The 15,763-nt window shown below is 49.2% G+C and overlaps 1 protein-coding gene across 3 annotated transcripts in view; it reads left to right on the forward strand.

Annotated features, from left to right (window-relative positions):
- LARGE1 (LARGE xylosyl- and glucuronyltransferase 1) overlaps positions 1 to 15,763 on the forward strand; it is a 521,107-nt gene that overhangs the window by 450,831 nt on the left and 54,513 nt on the right. For all 3 annotated transcript variants that reach the window (XM_004743092.3, XM_004743093.3, XM_013051560.2), the window contains exon 10: positions 14,391 to 14,546. In XM_004743092.3, coding sequence (XP_004743149.1) covers positions 14,391 to 14,546 — 156 coding nt within the window. The remainder of the gene's footprint in view (positions 1 to 14,390; positions 14,547 to 15,763) is intronic.

A 15,763-nucleotide genomic window follows, 5' to 3' on the forward strand; every position in this document is an offset into this window, starting at 1 on the left:
TTCTCATCCTTGAGTCGTCAGGAGGCTTTCAGAGAAGGAAGCCTTGGCTGGGAACAGTGGGTGATGGTCAGGAAGTGGCAAGCAGAGGGTCTAGTCTTTGGGTCTGTGTGAGCTCCTGGAGCCCTGGGGCTAAGCCGTGGTTCCTGCCCTCAGGAAGTCACAGTCTAGTAAGAAGCAACCATTAAACAGAGACTTCCCGGACAGCGCGCTAAGTGTTGCAATGGAAGGAAGTGTAGGGACCTAAGAGAGCTGGAGGGTGTGATGCAGTCTGTCTTGAGGGATCCTGTAGGAGGTCCGAGTATCAGGTCTCTTCCTTCCTCATCTTCTGCCCTGACGTCATTCCTCAGCCCGCCCTTCTCCCCAGTCCTGTTGAAACCACCCCTCCTTCCTTGTATATGCCTCTGGAGAGTGGGAAGGAGCAAGTTAGGAACAGCAAACTGCGGGGCAGGCAGCAGGGACCACATCAGTGCTCCAAAAACATCTGCCCAGAATGTACTGATCGCTTTCCGAGATTGACAGGAAGCAAGCTGGGGCCAGGACCCAAGGATGCTGTGGCCTTAGCAGGCAGATTGGGTGGGAACGGTGTGTGTGCCAAGCGTGGCATTCAGTCCTTACAGAAGTCTCCCAGGGTGAATATGAATCTGTTCTACATGTTAGAAAATTAAGGATCAGATGGATTCAGTCGCTTACTGCTTGCCCAGAATCACACAGCAAAACAGGACAGTGCTGAGGGGCACCTGGGTGGCTCAGTGGGTTAAAGCCTCTGCCTTTGGCTCAGGTCATGATCCCAGGGTCCTGGGATAGAGCCCCGCATTGGGCTCTCTGCTCAGCAGGGAGCCTGCTTCCTCCTTCTCTCTCTCTGCCTGCTTCTCAGCCTACTTGTAATCTCTGCCTGTCAAATAAATAAATAAAATCTTTAAAAAAAAAAAAAAAAGGACAATGCTGAGGTTTGAACTCATGTCGGCCTGACCCTAACTCCGGAGTTCTTTCTTTTGACACAGGGCGGAGTTCCCACCTTAATATGTTTTTCCAGGAAAACATTTCACATGAGATAATGCTTCTATAGGATTATTCTCTTTGATCCCTCTTTGTATTAAATGGCTCTTGGAGAGCTAACCCCAGAACAGAGACTCTTAACATTGTCTCCTTGAAGAACATTTGCATTTTAAGTGACAGACTCAGAGGCTGGATTTTTGACTGCCACCCATTCATAAATTGGGAGCTGAGTACACTTAAAAGAAAAAATCCTAAAGAAGAGAAAAACCAAGAGAAAAACGTGCCATCCATATGGAGAAATGATGTATGTTCCTAGAGGCAATCTGTACCATTTGCATAAAAGGAGTCACACTAACTCAAGTTTTAAAACATTTTAGAATGCTTAGAGAGGTGTCAGTTTTCACATCTTTTGAGGAAGATGGGGGGCTGCCTTGCATTAGCATATCGAGCCTGCTGTAGCCAAGCAGACTACTGTGAAAAATGAGGCTGGGGAAACCAGAGAGAGGGTAATAAGAATGATGAATGGCGAGGTAGATTTGGGAGGATTAGGATGGCTCTGGAAGAAAAAAACAGTTGCTTTGGGGGAGAAGATCTAAAATCTACAACCACCACCTCCCAATCAGACCTCATGTTTTCTTCAGGCCAGTGCCTATTTAATTTCACCCCGGCACTCAAGTCCAAGGGCTCCAAGTGCTCTCTTGTCTCTGGGCAGCACTGCGGCTATCGTACAGTTGAGGGGTCCTGGGATTACAAACGAGGTGGCTGGTCCCTTTTCGAGTAGCCTGGTGCTTGGCTCTTCGGTGGCTCCTGCCTCGGAGTCAGCCGTGCACTCAGCAGACCCAGCAGAGCACGCACTGGGGACCAGGCTGGGGCGCTGTCTCTGGGTTCCTTCACCTCCCTTCACCAGTGTCCTGGCAGGAGAAAGTTAAGGAGGTCATGGGCACAGGTACGGAGATGTGAAGATAAGGGTGGATGTGTAACGCGGCTCATCCTGGGCTGGGAGACCTGGAGCGTAAGCCTCGTGTTCTTATTGCCCATAATTAATAATTAGGGATTGTTCCTTCTCTCTCGGTAATTTTCAGTCAGCTTGTGGGCAAAACGTGTCAACAAGGGTTCTTCTTCCTCATCCATTCCAACACCCTCATTTCACAGACAGGACGTAGGGACCTGAAGGGGGCAAGGGTTGGCAGAGGTGAAGTGCGGGTTTGTGACATGTCACCTTGTGCCCTAATATTGTGCTGGAGACTGGCATGCTCAGTGCAGGGGACTTTGGATAAGTTAAGCTCTTGGTCTTTTGGCTCCCCTTTGACACTCACTCATTGTTTGCTCATTAGGTTCAGAACTTAACTCCATTGGGCGTTAGTGATTTAAGATGCCCGTCACTGGCTGTGCTGTATGTGGCTGGTGAAGTTGAGATGAAAATGATATTCCTGGAAGTGTCAGCCGAATTCCTAGAAGCAAGGTGGTGCCTCTGGAAAATCTACCCTACAGTAGCACTTTTTAGAGAACGTACCCAAATAGTTCTAAGAACTGTAAATGGGATATTTTCAAACAGAGGAGCTGGGGAGGGGTGCGGAGGGCGAGTTTGTGCACTGTATATACAAAATTGCGTATTAGGACATCCTGTACCCAGGAATCCTGATGGGTTTGGTTGATCCCCAGCATTTCCATTTCAGCACACAGAACAGACCACTTTGACCCTGGAAAACCTTATGGGAATGGTTCCTTAAAAGCCCACTGTAAGAAGCACTTCCCTAGGTAATCTGGGTTTTATTATGAGAAGAATTTTGAGAGAGGGAAGGAGCAACCAAGGAGTATATGCTGGCTGTGGACATCAAACACCGAAGTTTCTAAATAGGTAGAAATGAGGGTTTCGGTAGGTAGCACAGCGTTTTCTTACCTCAAAATCCCATAACAATGGGAAGAATTTCAAACATCTATTTTCTAAAAGCTCTCTTCATATCACAGGTTCTTTCTAAAAGCAGTGACTACCCCATTCATTACCTCGATATTGAAGGGTCAGATTACAGGTGCATTTTTTTTTCAAAAGTATGAGCTAGTGTAACATTGATCCCCATTTTTTTCATAAAAACAAATGTATAAATCATCTTTACCTGTGCCATCTCTTATAAGGCCTTTGCCATGAGGTTAACTAGCAGAGCTCTATCCTGTACAAAAGATTTCCATGGTTATTCCTCGTGCCATTTGAAAGTGTTATAGGAAGTTCTGTGATAGTTTCAGTCTCGCCTTTATGAAAATATGACCAAATCGGTTATAATCAGTAATACCTGTGCACGCTGGCTTCAAGTGCTTTGTGGCAAACTTGCCTTCAGTCATGCAGGAAAGGAATTCAGTATCACATTGTGACCTTGCTTGGAATCCTTCCATTATTCCAATCAAAGCTGCTTCTACCCTTCCTACCTGCACTTTCCATAGACCACTGTCGTCCCTGAAGGAGGAATTTGCCGTTCAGATTACGACTTGTCCCGCACATGTTCCCTTGAGTGCTCACCAAATAGTTGTTCTTTGGGTATTTAATTATCTAAACAAAATCTTGCAGGTAGCAGAAGCTGACACACATCAGGATTCTCGATGCCTTGATTTAACACTGTAGCAAATCTCCCATGTAATTTCTTCTCATACAAGGATCTTTGGGCGAGCGGCATTCATTTTTGTGACTCTTCTCACTGTATTTGCTGACAAAGGACTTTACTTCATTTGTTGCCTTATTACCTTGTGTATTTTTTCGGCCATTTTTGCAAGGGTAGGAAAAACAAGTGTTTCCCTTCCTGGATTTTATTGTCTTTCATTTTACGTATGAAATCCCCGAAGGGGCTGCTAAACTCTTTTCACAGGGGTTTAGTGGAACATTGTAAAGTTCTACACGGACTTTCACAAGACTTTTTACACGTCACCAAAAAATGATGGAGGCTTGTCTTCATGCCCTGGTTGCTTTGTGTTTTTTTGTTTGTTGGTTTGTTTGTTTAAGATTTTATTTATTTATTTATTTATTTATTTATTTATTTATTAATTATTTGAGAGAGAGAACATTAGAGGGGTAAAGTGAGAGGGAGAAGCAGACTCCCTGCTGAGCAGGGAGCCCAATGAGGGACTTGATCCCAGGATCCTGAGATCGTGACCTGAGCCGAAGGCAGTCGCTTAACCAACTGAGCCACCCAGGCGTCCCTGGTCGCTTTGTTTTTTATTTTTTTTATATTAAAGCTCAATTTTGCTTTATTTTTTTTTTTATTTTTTAAAAAATTTCATTGTTTTTCCATTTTTGTGCTTTCTTTTTAAGCGTCTTGCTCATCATATGTCCCTGTACCTACGTTACATAGCGTCCTCAGTCGTTGAACAGACTTGGGGTGAAACTCTTCCTTAATGATAGTGGTTGTAAATCCATATTTGATTTTTTTTTTCTTTTTTTGCCAGCTTCCTGCCAGAGCTAATTAGGTAGGCATTTCTGTAGTGGAAGGTAGCTAGGAGGGGGCTCCTCTTGGAAAGAGAAGCATTGGCTCAGCTGTTTTCCTGCTGGTCACCTGAGCTCGTCTGTCTGGTGCTCGCAATCGGTTGTTACTTTATAGGACTGTTTTTTGTTTTTAATACTTTTCTTTGGAAGGATTTTTAGATTTACAGAAAACGTTATAAAAGTAGTGCTGAGTCCCGTACCCACCCTTCCCCCACATTTAGTGTCCGGTTCCCCGGATGTTAATGTCCTACATGATAAGAATGAACCGACAAGCCCACATTGGTGGATCGAGCTTCACTGATCTGCAGGCTTTACGCACCTTTCACCAGGGTTTCCGTTAGTGATCTGTTTCCTCAGTCTCCTCTGGCCTCTGACACTTTCTCAGTCTTTCCATGCTTTTCATAACTAACCTTGACCGTTGTAAGGTCAGGCACTCTATGAAATATCCCTCATAATATTTCATTCACCATAAACATTGGTTTGTCCAATGTATTTCTCTCAAGATTAGAATGAGATTATGGGGTTTTTTAGAAGATATCACAGAGGTAAATGGTGTCCACTCCTAAGGGTATCACATTATTATCAGGAAGGACCTGATTTTCACATGTGGCATCACTAAGGACCCTAACTGTCTGTCCTAAGGCAGTGTTTGCCAGATTTCTCCACCATAAAGTGATTATTTTCCCCTTTCTTGCTTCATTTCTCAGAAGCAAGTCACCGCACCCACCACAAACTAAAAGTGGGGAGATTAAGTTCTACTTCCTACAGAGGGATGTGATCTACTACTAAGGGCTCTTCTGTAAGGAGATCGGCTTCACTCCCCCATTTTTATTTATTTATTTACTAAGTCATTTATTGATATCCACGACGATTCATATACATTTATTCTATACTTTGGGTGATCAGGCAGGACTCAATTTTAAAGACATTTGTTCTTTTTGTGAGGGATATTTTAATAAAATATCGATATTAGATATTATTAAGTGCACTAAAAATAGATATTAATGATTGGTGGGACCATCACCCAGGCACACTGAAACCCTAGTACATCTCTAAAACGTGAGCGTGCCCTATCCTGCCTTCCACATTGACACAGTGACCTATGGGTACTCAGATGACAGGACAGCTCACTCTGTCCCTCTCGTGCTGCCTCTGTTACAACAGGGTGAGTTTTAGCAGTCCCCCCGCCCATAAGTACGCAGAGCCTAGTTATTCAACAAATACGTATATGATGTGTGTGCTGTAGGCCGGGCACTGCTCTGAGCACTCACGGTAGTGAGTGTGATTACATGGGCCCTGCTCTCCGTGAACTTATATTCTAGGGCAGAATCTATATACCAAAGAAAACAAATGGTCAAATTGGTCATTCCAGGTGGTCAGACATGCTATGAAGTAGTCAAAGCAAGTAGCAGAAGAGTGACGAACACTCATGATCCCAGTCTTTCTCTCAATAACCCACTCAAGTGACTCTGTTGACCCTTCTTGGGTCACATGCCCACGCCTGAACCCATCTCTGTGTTCTTAGGAATGGTCAGGAATAACTCATTGGTCAGACTGAGTCACATGCTGCTGCTTCTGGAAAATCGGGCGTGGCTGATAGCCCCATGAGAATCATGGGAAGAAGGCCAGGTGCAGGTCTGTGATGGGATGATGCAGGGTGTATGGAAAAGCAATAGTGGGCCTCTACTGAAGGTGTCTGTTGGGAACCAGGAAACCAGCTGCCTTTCCCGGCGTAGTGATTCATACTGTGCCCACCTCTAAAGGCATTACTGACATTCCACCATATTGACCAAATCCCACTGGACTACAAACCCAACTGCTCCTCAACCAACTTTGTTAGACTCCCTCAACTAAAGATTCCTTGCTATCCCTAGAGGTAGAATCCGCTTCCCCCTATCCTCCCTGTTCCAAGATCAATAGAGACACTCCCCGGAGGGACGCTGTGGAGATTCTGTGAAATGTGAGTAAAGTCTTTATCATTAATTCCATAGAGAGGAAGAATATGGGGCCGGTGACCATCCACCAGTTGGTTGTCCACATGAAGACAGTACTCGTTGAGGGTTCGCATTACTGTTTGCATTTCTTTGCCATTTCCGGCTATCAGGGGCCCATCAGGAATGCTTCACACATACCAAAATCCAGTTCAGATTGATCGTTAACCCCATTTTAGAGCAAAAAAAGAAAACATGGAACGTAATGCACATGAGAGGATATAGCTAGATCTCCTCATGGATGCACGACCCCCACAGCACTGGGTATTATCATGGGCGGCCCACTGTCGCTTTTCCTCTCCCCAACCTCTCCCCCCTCCAGCAGGGAAAAATAAGAAATGTTTCAGATGACTGGACAGGAAATGGTAGGATGTAGGACAGGACCTCAGGTTCATGGACGGCCTTCCATGTCTACCTTTTCCAGACGAAGAGACTAAGCAGTCACCAAGTATGGTCTATTCTCTGCCCCTTTCCAGTGTAATGATGCAATTTTGTCTGGGAAGAATTTTTTTTTTCTTTCTGGGACTTGTAAAAACCAAGAAGCAACAAGAACCTGTGTAAAAGGAGACAGAGAGTCACCACAGCCTTTATGGCTTGAGACCTGAGTTTCAGACACACCAATATATTATAGCCGCTCCCGGTAATGGTCAGGACTGGGAAAGGAGAAGGATGAGAGCTGGGCTAGAATCTTCAGCAGCTGGTGTGGCGACAGAAGTGGATTCCATTGGCAGTCAACAGACGTTGACCCGGCCCATCACGATGCCTGCAAAGTGGGACCAACACAGGCCTTACATTCAATCGGGTTTTAAATAGAGACTGAGGGGTAGGGTCACTTTAAAGGGCATCCCACGGGAACAGAGTGTGCGCGCTCCAGAAACACAGGCGAGCCGAGCAGCAGTCTGCTCCAGCCTCTGCAGTGGACGCCTTTCTCTGTCTTGTCTCACTGATCCTCAGAAGCAGGCACTGTTGTGTCCTTGTGTCAGACTGGAAAATAGAGGTTCATATGCAACGAGTGATTTAGGTGACAGAGCCAAGAGGAAGCAGGGGTGAAATTTGTTTTGCTCCTGTGCCCCTTCTGTATCTGCTCAGTGTGCAAACCTGACCAGAAGCGTTGGTCTCACTGGAGAGCCCCTCTTTAGGCCTCTCTCTGTAGTCTTGCCGGGAGGAGACTGTCCCTGGCGTGGCTTCTTCTCTGGGCTGTGCTGTCTGTCCGACCTGTCCTACCCTTCTGCCTCAGGCTGTGAGCAACTGCCATCCGTCATTTTAAGTCTTGTTTCTCATTCCTCCTTCCCATGTAAAGACTCTGGTTTCCTCCAGCCACCCTCGTTGGTAAGGTGGCCGTTTTGTGAACTCAAATCCCAGATTTCTTTTGTAATTCGATGAGCACATGGGATGTCCCTTTATGTACATCAATATGGCCATCCTGGGCTTGACATCTGTGGGCAGTCCACAGACTGCCAGGTGGTCCTTTTGCAGATGAGGGGCTGTCTCCGTGATGCTAGGCGACTGAGCACGGGCCAGCAGCCGATAGGAGTTGGAGCTGCGACTGGCAGGCAGGTCCGGCTGCTCATCCCTTTCGACCGTGCATTGTAATCCCGAGGATGACAAGGGAAGGGACTCGTGAGACTATAGTCCTCCTCCTTGAAATACCAAACAAGCCCAGAACAGAGGGAGCTTGAACTCCTTCAAGAGAAAATGACAAGCAGTTTTGGCCCTTAGACAAAGAAGAGGGGAATATATTTCTCCATCCTAAAGTCCACATTAATAGGGCTTTTAGAAATGATTTGCTGTAGACAGACAGAATGTGAGGATTATTGAGAATGTCATCGTCATGATTTCCATTCTTGAAGCAAAGGGCAGCTATTGAATACGAACTACCTGCCAGGCCCTCTGGCACTCAGGAAGAATAATAAGTCATGCTCCCTGCCAGCCCAGAAATTCACATTCTAGTGCCGCCGGGTGCAGGCATGTAAATAAATAATTACAAGAGTGTGCAATGAGTTCTCCATAGAGTTAAGTGCAAGAGTTATGGAGCACTGAGGAAGGGCCGAGCAACAGCCCAGGTGTTACATTAGGAATGCTTATAGTGAGAATCAGAAAACCCAGTACACAGAGGCTTCAAATAAAATAGTGGGGTTTAATTCTTGGTTAAGAATTCTGGAATAGCTATGGACACTGGTGTGTAGATAGCAGTGTCTTCACCTCTTCCTCACAGTCCCAGGATGGCTGTCATGGTTCCAGTCATCACCTCTCTGTTCACAGCAGAAAGGTGAGTGGGTGGGAGGAGAATGGCACATTATCTGAACCTTATTTTTCAGGAGTCAAATACATGCCTCCCCATGTATCCGCCCTAATGTCCACATTGAGCCTGAATCATATGGGCCAATCCTGATTCTTACGGCCAACCCTCACTGCAAAGAGGTCTGGGGAATCAGGATGTAGGATCATCCTGATTAGCTTAGATCTTAAACAGATCATGATCCATTCACAGGAACTGGGGATTGCAACTGCAAAGTTAGTGTTCTGCCGGGAATGAAGAATGAGGTAGAGAGACAGAGCTACGAGGAGGGGACCTTCTACCGCAAGCAGTCAGGCTAAGATTCACGGAAGAGATACACATTTGAGCTCAGCCGTGGAGGCTGATACATTCCACGCATTCACATGGTAGAGAAGAAAGAAGGACGTTCTGGGGAAGGGGATAGAGCATATGTAAAGGCACCAAGTCGTGAACGATAGGTTCCAGAAATGCCAAGAAGTTCTTACAGCCTAGAGAGAGAACAGGGATTGTAAGCGGGAGCCAGTTCTCAATGGGCTTAACTACCAGGCTAAGGAGGGTTGTAGAAAATTCTGTGGGTCATAGAAAAATCAGGGCCAATCTTGAGACAGACCCATTTTCCAGATACCTTTGATCCCTGTGACGTAGAAGACATAAGGGCCATGTTCTTGTTCCTGTGGCACTTACACTCGGGCTCTGATGTCTTAGCGTTTGGGCGCCATAAGTTACTTTAAGAACCCTCCGGATTCTGAGTGCTTCATAAGCTGAATTTTTGACTTAAGCTTTTTCCATAACCTTGTCCTCATACTGAGGTCTCGTTTCTACCTTTGAAATGCTTTTTCCTTGATGGGCGATAGAGCCTCGTGTTTTTTCCTTTAATCAAGTGGACTTCTGCTGTCTTCCCAGATGAGGTTTACGTTTCCTGGACAGTGATCCATTTCTGTCAGTTTCTCTGGCTCACTACAGGCTGACTCCCAAGTCTGCACGTCTACTCAACCTTCACAGACATTCCAGATGCAATCACATCCCACCCTTGGGGCCCCTGGTGCCTGCCAGCTTCTGCAGTCCACCTGGCACGTGACCCGGATGCCTCCTCCCCTGCTTCCTGCCAAGCCGAAGGCTCAGCCCCTGTGTCTGAAAAGTCCTAAACCGTCCTGCAGCCTCAGGATCCCAGGGATGGGCGAGATCCCTGTACTCGGAAAGGGAAAGTAGGCTTCTTTTATGATCCCATAATTCTTCCGTAAATCTCACATTCATGGCTGGGAATAGAGATACCTAGTGATACAGACATGAGAGAAATGCTACAGACCCCTAATGTCTCTGTCTCTTTGGATTCAAATCCTGACTGCCCCCCACTTCCTAGCCATGTAACTTGGGGCAATTTGCTGGACGTCCCCCACCTGTAAGCTGGGATAAGGAGACTAATTACCTGTACCCGTGAGTGACGGCGTTAAATGAGCTCTGACAGTGACGTTTTCAGAGCAGTCCTTGGCGCATAGCAAGCATCCCGTCTATGTTAGCTGCTGATAATAATTATGATTGCCGTGCTAACGTGCCTCAGCAAGTGGGATACGTTAGGATGGGTTTTCTCCACAAGCCTTGGTAGACTCACACGCACTTACCAGCTCCTCGCAGAAGTCTATTTTGGGACATTTTCTCCAGTGTCACTCCGTCTCGCCTGTGAAAGCTTGTCAGCAGATGTCATCTACACCAGCAGCTTGCTGCCCCCAAGCCAGCAGTGATGGGTGATGCTGTCCCTCAAGGGACCAGGACATGACATTTGTCAGTAGTGAGGCAAGCGCTGATCAAAATTATCAGCAAGACTAACCCTGAGTCAGATTTTCCAAAGCAGGCATATGGTTTAGCGGAAGGATCAGTGCCCCGGAAGAGAGAACGTGGGCACGACTTCTCCCGCTGCTGTGTGACTCTGAGCAAGTTACTTTCTCCCTCTGGGCCTTGGTTGCTTTATACTTGAGATGGCCCTGACCAGAAACCAGCACTAACAACCTCCCTTTAACAACGTCTCCTTAAGGGAGCACATCACACCTGTAATTTAAAATGGACAGTTACTGAATATCCTGCTCTCTCTCGCAGTTTGAAGTTCCAGAGAGTCATATCCCTTGTGTCCATCTTTGCATTCACGGCCCCGCTTGGTGCCTGCCGCACAGTCGCTTGTTTGGAGGATTGAATGTGAAAACATCACACGCACGCACACACCAGCCTTGGCCTGATGTCTGGTGTATAGTGGGTATTAGATAAACACAGCTCTGATTTACTTTTTCAGAGCGAGCACAGCGGAATGCAGTATGCTGTGCCCTGCTCAGGACAAAACGGTAAATCTGGATACACGTTAAGTTTCTCCCTCCTCCAGTTTTTTGAGCCTGACGCATGCCCCTCGGTCTTCCTGCTGGCTCAGCACTTGGCAAGCACCAGGATCTTTGAGTGAGCCTTTGAGGGGGCTTCCCTGGCCCAGGGCAGCCAGGTTGCAAAGGGTTTTCTCAAATCCCCTTGGCCTGCCGGTGATCCCACCATCTCCCCCTACCTTCCTTTACCCTGTGCTGCTTTTTCTAGAACAGCAGGCACCAGTGTCTACCCAGAGGTGATAGGCAGACCCAGATTCCCACCTGGGCACAGAGCAGAATGAGATATGATGAGATAAGAGGTGGCCTGGAGCGGGTTGGGGGCACCTGCAGACCTGGGTCCTCGTGGTAGCCTTGACCCGATCCAGACTCACCAGGTGATCTCGGACAAGCCCCCTCCTCTGTAAGCCGCACTGCCCTCATCTGCAAAGCATTCTACCCATTGATGCCGTGCATGGCGGCAGGAAGGAGCCTGGGGTTTCGGGCTGAGAGCTGGCTTCATGTCTCAACTCTGCCGCTTACCAGCTGTGAGATTCAGATAAATCAGGAACCATCTCCATAAAATGGACAGTGGGATCCAAATGGGCTTAATTGGGATTTAATGACACAGTGCCTCCAAAGTGCCTGGCATATTTGTTTGTCCGGGGACCCACAGGCCAGCCCTTACTTTTACTGAGTGTAAACTTCCTGTTGAGGAAGTTCAAGTTCCCTGAGTCAGATACACATCCATCAGCCTCCCTGCTGGCTCAGCACTTGGCAAGCACCAAAATCTCTTGCAGCAAAGACATGATCCCCACAGGGTGGGAGTGACATCCGCTCGCATGCAATTATTTTAATGCGTGGCCCAGGACCTTCTCGTGCCCAGGCTGGTGTATCCTTGGGGGGAGGATCTCTCCTCTCCTTACCCCTCGCATCCTTCAGAGGCAGAGGAAGAGAACGCACCCTGCACACTCCTCCCTTCCTGAAATGCAAGCGCCGCCGAGTGGCCTCCTCCCAGGGAGGATCTGCCAAAAGGAGGAGACACGAGGGCAGAAGGCTGGTAGGCAGGCTTCTGCCGCCATCTCTGAAGGGAGAAGAGAACCCCCAGAATTCGGGGTCACCTGACCTGCAGGCACGGGGCTGGGCATTTGTTTAAGCCTCTTAACTGCTTTGTGGAGTGGGGATTACTGGTTCCCACCTTGCTCGTGAAGAAACCGAGGCCGCAGAGAGTGAGACCAGCTGCCCAAGGGACCTGCACAACTGAGAGTCACGGCCAAGTCGGCCTGACGTCCCCAGTTCTTGCTCTGCCATCACCCTGTGTTCCCTGTACCGTGAGAGAGGGACTTGGTCTCGCAGAACAGTATTTACCTAAACGGCTGCAAGGGCCTTGAAACCTAAGAGAGAGGGCCTTCCAGATCTTTCCAAATGGTGGAGGCCCAGTTCAGGCAGAATGTGGCTAAAGGAGGAAGCCAGGAAGGGACTGAGCTCTGGACACCCTGTTGCCTTCCTCTGTCTCAATGTCAACTGCGCTCGTCCTCCCGACCATGGGAGGCAAGTGGGGGAAAGGCGAGAGCTAGTTTATTTCTCCTGGAACGTAACTAGGAGACGCTCCATGAACAGGGAAGTTTTGAAAACCTGGCTTCTCCTGTTCTCCCTGTGCAGACAGAAGACTGTGGGCTTTCGAATCAGGTCTATTTGAACTTAGACTTAAATCCCGGTTGCCACGTTTAAGAACTTTGTGGCCTTGAGCCAGTCATTGCTCCAGCTTCTTCATCTCTACAATTGCACTCCTTGTTCAGGTCGCTGTGAGGATTAAAAGGCCCCGACATCATGCTCGTGGTGAAGGGTCCCCCCCTCCCCAGACAGCTCCCCGGCCAAGGGCACGAGCTGTCCCTGCTGGCCCCTCGCTTGGCCCTCCCACTCCACCACTCCTGTCTTGTCCATTACAGTCCGATCATCTTACTCAAAGCCAGAGTTAGTCAATCCCCCTCCGGTAGATCCCCAGCACCACAGCTGAGCTCGGGGCCAGGTCTCCCTGTGCCCCTCTCACCCCCGCAGCCTCCTCTCCCACCCAGCCCACCTGGCCCCCGAGCTCCGGCGACAGCGTGTGAGCTCGCATTTTCCCGAGGGCCTTCCCTGCCCTGGACCATGCCACCACCATTGCCTCTGGGCCGGTCCCCTGCCTCCCGGGAACCTCTGGTTCGTCCTTCAAGCCCCAGGACGTGCATCCCTAGAGGCCCTGTTTTAGAGTCCCCCCTTTTCCCCGTGAGCCTCCCTCCACCATCACGTTCTGTACTGTTTGTGGACACGTCCCTGACCAGCCGCCAGCCAATCAAGGGCGAGCACTGTCAGCAGAGCTCACTGCCCTTTCTCCCAACTTAATACGCTCCATGCACTTACTCGCCAGCCTTCATGGACGGCTCACTTCCTGCCAGACGCAACTTACATGCTTTCCGTGTAGGAACACTTTTTTTTTTTTTTTTTTTTCCTCGAGGCAGCTCTGTGACACGGTGCATCTGTCAGTCCTGGCTGGAGGCAGAGACCATACCAATTATTCGAACAGAGAATTTAATCTTTAAAAATGGCAACTAGACATAAAGTGTTGATTTGGTAATGAAAAAAAAAAGCAAAAATAGAAAATGGCAGGCAACATTTCCCATCCCTGGAGCCGAAGGAGCAGAGGGAGAGGTGGGAAGCATTACAAGTCGGGGCTGGCACCCAGGCCTTGGGCTAGGGGCAGCAGGCAGCTCCAGAGGCGGACCAGGAAACTCATCCTGAGTGTTGGAAAAGCTGCAAAATGATTCTAGCTGCTGCTACAGGAAGGAAGGGCCGCTGCCGCCTGGAAGAAAGGAGGTAGGGTGACGCAGGCACAGGAAGCACGAGGGGGCCGCCTGCCTTTTTCCTCCCCCGGACCCGCAGTCTCCCTCTCACAGCCTCCGCTGGCCACACCTTAGGGGAGGTGGCTGGCAAAGTAGAAGTAGGGTTTGCAGAGCCCTGACCTTATTGTCACCAAGCAGGCTGGGAGAGAGGGAAGCTCGCACGCTGGCACAGAAGGGAGCTGTTGCTCTCCGCATTTCACAGACAAGGAAACTGAGGCACGAGAGTAAGTCACTTGACCGAGAGCAGAGGCAGGATCTGAACCCGCCCCGTCTGGCCTCGGCACCCTTCCTCTTCACCTGCCTACCGTAAATGGTGAGGGAATGAGTGAGCGAGTGAGTGAGTGCACGAGCCCACAAACGGTGCTTAGACCGGTGGCCAGCCGAGGCTGCGCACAAGCGCGAGGTCCTCCCTGCCTGCTTGCCTCCTTGTCGCCCTACCAGGTCATCCACTGGAACTCCCCCAAGAAGCTACGGGTGAAGAACAAGCACGTGGAGTTTTTCCGCAACCTCTACCTGACCTTCCTGGAGTATGACGGCAACCTCCTGCGGAGAGAGCTCTTCGGCTGCCCCAGTGAGGCTGATGTCAACAGTGAAAATGTAAGTGGCTCGCGGGGCGCAGGGGCGGCCCCCACACACTGGGCTCTGGACACACCCAGGGATGGACAGGACCCTGCCCTTGCCCTGGGCGTCCCATCAGATGGGGGACACAGGTGCATCAGCATCACTGCGGGCACAGAGCGGGGATGCTCAGCCTGGAGTTTCCAAGCAGAGGAAGCAGAAGGAGCCAGAGTTCCCATGAAGCAATAGATAGTGTGTCTCTTCGTAGCCGGGAAACTCTGAGGTCCTTGTGGACGTGGCACCCACGCGGGAGAGCCAGAGTTCGGTGCGGTCAGCGCGCGGGCGGCAGCAAAGATTTTCACAAGTAACGGGCCCCGGGAGGGTTTGCCTAGGCGAAGGAAATGTTCGGTACGTGGTCACAGGCATAGCTAGCTCCTGTGTTTTCCTGTCTCTTTGCTGTTTTTAATTTTTTCCTGCTGTATCTCATCAGATGTTCTTAGAGACCCTCTTTCTTTCCCCAATGGGAGTGGAGATATGGAGGCCCAGGGAGGTTCAGCGGGCTGCTCACAGCCAACAACGAGCCAAGTAGAGAGTGATCTCAAGCTCTGGGGAGCAGGAAATGGGGAAGACCGCATTCCGTGTCACGGAAAAGGCAGGGCAAGGCAGGCTGACCTGGGTTTGTCCAGTTACCAAGTATGTGACGTCGGGCACGTCACTCAACCTCTCTGTGCTTCTGCTTCCTCAACCACCGAATGGAGATGCAAAACTTAAAGTTGTGTCTTGAGGCTAAGTACGAAATTACATTTGAAGCACCCGGCTCAGCCTCTGCCGTGCGTTAGGTGCTCAAGAAGCATTTCCTCCCTTTCCTTGACCCTCAGTGTTAGACACAGAAGTAATCTGTTCATTCGGCGAACGTTCACTGAGGGCCTTCCTGTCGGAGCACTGAGCATTCACACGTACAAAAGGACACCGGTCCTTGCGGTCGTGGTGCTAATATGCTCATGGGGGAAACAGAGTCGGTAACTGTATGAACATTCAGGGGAAGTGATCGGCCAGCGGCAGGTGCTCCATGGCGGAATGTTAATGAGCAGCTGGGCTGCTCCATGGGTTTGCAGGGTCGGGGTGGGGAGGGAGCTTCTCCGAGGAGGTGATGGCCCTCTGAGTCCTGAATGACAAGAAAGAACCAGCCGTAGTAGAGCAGGAGGTGAGGGAAATACAAATCAAAGCCACAGTGAGCTACCTCCGCTCGCCTGTTG

Source organism: Mustela putorius, unplaced genomic scaffold, assembly GCF_011764305.1.
Source record: "Mustela putorius furo isolate JIRA1106 unplaced genomic scaffold, ASM1176430v1.1 tig00000738_pilon_pilon_pilon, whole genome shotgun sequence".
NCBI classification, from domain to species: Eukaryota; Metazoa; Chordata; class Mammalia; order Carnivora; family Mustelidae; genus Mustela; species Mustela putorius.